Source organism: Dendrobium catenatum, unplaced genomic scaffold (assembly GCF_001605985.2).
Source record: "Dendrobium catenatum unplaced genomic scaffold, ASM160598v2 fragScaff_scaffold_133, whole genome shotgun sequence".
Classification (NCBI taxonomy): Eukaryota; Viridiplantae; Streptophyta; class Magnoliopsida; order Asparagales; family Orchidaceae; genus Dendrobium; species Dendrobium catenatum.
The window spans coordinates 8,300,862-8,306,144 of record NW_021318595.1 but is presented as its reverse complement, the minus strand read 5'-3'; the positions used below and the strand labels follow the sequence as shown (position 1 = coordinate 8,306,144).

The window sequence follows — 5,283 nt, the reverse complement described above, 5'->3', positions numbered from 1 at the left end:
GGTTATGCGTTCTGACTACCCCAGGTTGTAATAAAATACCCCTTCTCAAGCACTCATGCAAGACGAAGTAGAAATAAAACACAAATTTCATTCAATAATTCATTATAAATAAAATGATACAAGAGACCACTATATATAGGTCTTGACTCATAAAAGTGAAAAAGATTGAATTGCCCTCTGGGCTACAAAGAAATATAACTCCCCACAGGGGTAAAATGGGAAAACAGTAAATCAACAATACAATAATAAAAATACATCATGTCATCTAAATCAAAAGTAGAGACGCTGAATCGTGGCCGTCGATCTGCGGTTTCGCCGGCGATAAACATGTCGGTAGCGTCTGTCGATGTCCTCATCAATATGACATGATCCTCTATCACATGTCCCGCCTAAAGAAACTCAAAATTCCAAGACACCTCAATTCCACCTACGTGCCCCTTGTTCCTGATAGCCATCATTGATGGTCGCTCCTTATGACAATTCTTTCCATGTCTTGCTTGAACTTGAGGGCAAGGTCATTTTGAATCGGTAGATAATTATAGGATAATGTGAGATGATTAGTTATTGTATTAGGTTAATAAAAGTAGTTAATTAGTTAGAAGTTAGTGGTAATAAATTAGTAGCTGTTGTAGTTTTAAAAATAGTCGCTACTTGTAGGCATTATGAATGAATGAAAAAGAATGAGTTAAGTTTCCCACTACTAATGTTTCCTTTTCTGTATCTCCCCCACTCGATTTCTTGAATTGCGGGTGAATTCATATCCGTTGTTTATTTGTAGTTATGGGAGAACTTGAGTGATCCCAATAATGAAGTCATAACATTGAAGTTGAGAGTGATTTACATTTCCTCGTTTAGATTTATATTAAGATGGAGTATACCATCATCAGCAAAAAACAAATCTAAAACAACAAGAGAAATATTGATTTTTTTTTTGTCACATATCTACAGAAGAATTCAATTTGAAGTCTTATTGTTGCTTTTGAAAGTTGGTTCAATTTGTTCTTTTCATAATTTATTGTTCTTTTAATGATGTGTTGACATTTTTTGATTAGAAAGTCTCAACAGCTTTATATGCTCTCTAGAAGAATTTGACAGTGCTTAACTAAGCTAGAGGATGTGCAAACTGGAGAATGTAATAATTACATGCAAAAATCTAAAAATCAATGGACTATCCATATAGTTTTATTAGAGCTATCTATTGTCCAAAATAATTCCTACTTTCCAACAAATTCATAATCATGAAGTTGTTTTCTTATGTTTTACTTTCAAGCATCATCTCCTTGGTTCATTAACAAGTTTCTCGGGGCTCCATTATGAAAAAAATGATTAATTATATGATATAATGCAAATGAGTAGCGTTTGAGAATTACTTTTCTGTACATTGGCATGTTTCTAAAGTTCTAAGTAGTAACACATGCATTTTTTATCTTAATCCATTATTGCATTGAGTCATTGACACAAGTGACAGGCCTATATACTCCAATAATTGGGAGGTCCACAAGGATGACCACTTCATTTGATTATTTTTGGTTGTATTGCCAAAATCAGAATTTGGAGGTTCATATGGTATACCCGACATATTGAAGTTTTGAATTTCTTTAGTTTACATCTACCACCTAGGCGTTTAAGGAACTTGTCTTGTGCAAAATACATTGTGGCCATTAATGTAGCCAAATTAGTCATTGGACTGACATTTGGGTTTTGCTCAATTTGGCAAATATTGCCCACTTTTCTAATGTTTTACATCCATATTCTTAAAGTTGATGTTCACAACATGTCTTTCTATGCCACATTCTACCCGTAGTTTTGGAACTTTTCTATGTTGGCTATGAAATATTGGTGGTTTGTAACAGTTATATACCTGGCACAATATTATTGAACTATGGCAAATCTTACTTAGGGTCTGTCTGAGGCAACTTTTTTTCTGCCTTAATTTATGAAACACAACTATTTAATCATTTGGGGTTATACATTTTACTAGAGTTTTGAAAACTTTTGCTTCCTAAAATAGAGTTTCAAAACCTTTAACTCTCTCTTGCATCTGTTGTGTTCTGTGGTTTGGGAAAATTCTTATGACAAAAAAAAAATCCAATTTAATTCCGCGCATGATGCTCATCCAACCACTGCTCCCACATTTCCAAAAGAATTTGATGACCACTCCTCTCTCTCTCCATGCTATCCCTTCGAGAGAAATGCCGGTGCTGAAATAAAATAATTGAAGGGGGAGAGGGTAGTGGGGTGAAGAAGTCAACACCGACACTATTCTTGTATGAAAAAAATTATTTACTTCTTCAGTTCTTCTCCTTCCTCTGTGTTAGTCTAGGTAAGAAGTAAAATTGCAATTTGAAATAACGGGAGAATTAGAGGAGGTGATTTATGTGGTAAAATTGTTGAATATGTGTAGACAACCTGTAGAGATAGATTTTGGGTAAAGATGGAGAAACCGGGAGAGGATTAGGGCTAGAGAGAGATTAATTGGATTGAGAGTGAAAAATAGAATTGGGAGATGGATTTGAAATTGATGAAAATATACTCAAATTAGAGCTAGTAAGAAGATTAATTGCATAGAGAGAGGTGTATTTGAGAAAAAAGGAAAATCTAATTTGAATTGTAGTTGGGTGAAGAACAAAATATGCATGTAGCAATCATAATTCATTTTTGACAACGATTGCAAAATTATTGTATTTATAATTTTTTTTACTTCCATTTTTCAAATGATAATTATCTTCTTTTTTAAAAAAAATTGCTTGTGTTTTGTTTAACAAGTAATAATTAATTTATATGTGGCATGATATGTGAGAGGTCATCAAGGTAATTCTACTTTATACAACAACAACACAACAGCCTAACCATTAGATTTTTCAAATAATAAATACTGTTTTAGCAATAACAACTTTTCCAACGATAATTTTATAATTGACTTTACTGACAGCTCTGGCTGTCACAAGTTGACCATTAGTATTTCTTTTTATTTAGCTTCTCCATAGAAATATTCATGATGGCATTCTTCGTTGTGTAATCTAATGCAGTGCTTATAACTTGGTCTTACAGGTGTTTGACACCCCATACTTGCAAGTATTGGTTGGAAAAAGAACTCGAAAGCGCATAGATGCTAGGTCTATCGTACAATTGCTTCATAGTATTGGTGCACCACCTGGTATGAAACCTCTAAATCATAAAAATATTGTACAAAGGTTTTTATCTTCATGGAACATGGTGCTTGTTCCTTTCGTGTTTTAAAATCTATGGATCTGTTAATATTGGGTGCTACTGATTTCTTTCCATTGATTGTTAACTTTAAGTATTTGAGATTCCCTTTGTTTTAAGTATTCAGACCTATGAAGTATTTTACTGTTTTGTGGACATTTGTAGCAGTCAATTTATTATGGTGATGTAACAATTGCTCTGCATTTGATTCAGAAAAGAAAAAAAGTAAAAAAAAAAAACTTTTCTGCATGAAATTTTGATTTTTTCATTACCTTGAATCAAAATACGTTTTTTGCGATATGCTCAAGTTATCAACCACGTTACCCCAACAGAGTCAAAGCTCAAGCAAGCTCGTTTTATGAAGATTTTTTAAAAAAATGTTAAAGATAATGAGCATTCTCTGTTTATTGGTAACAATTCCATTATAGTTCTAAGAACATGGGGGATAAGCCTCTTCCAAGCTTCTTGTTCTTTTTCTTTGTTCAAATTAGTGGGTATTACTCACTGCCCAAACATCTGTTTTTTTTTTAAATTTATTTATTTATTTATTTATTTTTTAAACATCTGGTTTGTTTGATTGATGTAGGATACAATCATTTGACATGTCTTCGCATGTCTTATTTAGATTTGGCATATTGGTTTTTGTAATAAAGATTCAATCAAATTTTCCTTTATTTAGATGATCCTTTCATAAATTACCTGTCAAACTAGAAACAATCCTTTATTTAATATTTTGGTTGTACTTAAATCACTTTATAGGTTTTTTTCATCACATGTCAAATCTTCTTTATAAATAGAGAGTAGATGTATTAGATTTGACCTATGTTAAGAAAGTTATAGGTAGACCTAGAAATTGGTTAGAAAATATTAGAAATGACATTTCCTTATTAGATTTAAATGAGAATTTGACTCTTAACATGATACAATGGAGAAAAAGTGATGTGAAACAAAAAGGAATTGCAGGAATTTAATAAAATTTGTTAAGCTTGCCAATTGTTAAATTAATGTTTCACAATATTAGATTCTAGGATTTCTTAGTTGTCATTTTGCTTTGGAATGCGGTTACAAAATATATTAGAAGGACAATTAAAATAATATCAAAATGAAAGTAAAGCCAGATACGCAAGTAACAAAATCCACCGGTTAACAATTAGAGCCTTCACCTTGAGTTTCCCTCACTCACACTCTTAAGGGCTTTAGCAGAAGAATAATTTTCACAGCAATAACGATGCTACCAATATAAAGAAGGCGCTTATAATTTTACTCAAGCAAGAGTTAACCGGGAAAGAGGAGGTCGGTGGATGAATGTAGAATTTGCCACTGGACTGAATGCCGATGTTCGTCGAGAGCGGTAGTCAATGAGAAGAAGATCCGGTCAATCTACCAATTGATGTTGAAGAAGGGGGAATGAAGAACATCCACTAGTCCTTGATTATCGTAGACGAATCCGTGATCTTGCTCGGGATCGGCCATACATGGGTAAGGAGGCTGGAGAAGTCATGCGTCCTCTCTCTTAGATTATGATTCACATAAGGGAGAAGAAAAGTAAAGGAAGAGGGGGAGCTAGGGTGGTCGGTCAAGGATAGGAGAGGGGCCACTTTTAATTTCAGATTTTAGGTTTAGGTTGGGGGAGGGAAACCATTTCAAAATTTGAAATTTAATTTCAGATTTTATTTTTGGGAAGGAGTGAATAATTTAAATTTTGAATCTCTTCTAATTGGGGTAGGTTGGGGCGGCACACTTTAATGGGAGGGGATTTGATTGAGAGCAATAATGGGGAGGAATTAATTAAGAGAGAGAGATAGGGAGGGGGCAAAGGAGGGAGGAGGTCCACATACAATGTATGTGGACACATGCATTGAATGTGGAATTTGGAATTAAATCCAAATTAATTTCATATTGTAGTGATTAGGGGAACTTCCAAAATAGGTTTATTTTAATTTGAAAAGTTTTTGAAATTCAAATTCTTTTGAATTTTGATTAAAATGAACTTTCAAATTATAATGCTCTAAATTAGGAAAGTATTTAGTGGATGACTGGAAATTGGAATCAAGGGGATTGGGGGTTTGGCTTGGC

At 33.4% G+C, this 5,283-nt stretch overlaps 1 protein-coding gene across 1 annotated transcript in view; it reads left to right on the top strand.

Moving 5' to 3' along the window:
- Window positions 1-5,283, top strand: part of LOC110112537 (Holliday junction resolvase MOC1, chloroplastic) — an 11,981-nt gene that overhangs the window by 2,594 nt on the left and 4,104 nt on the right. The window contains exon 2 of the mRNA XM_020844791.2: window positions 3,052-3,157. Coding sequence (XP_020700450.1) covers window positions 3,052-3,157 — 106 coding nt within the window. The remainder of the gene's footprint in view (window positions 1-3,051; window positions 3,158-5,283) is intronic.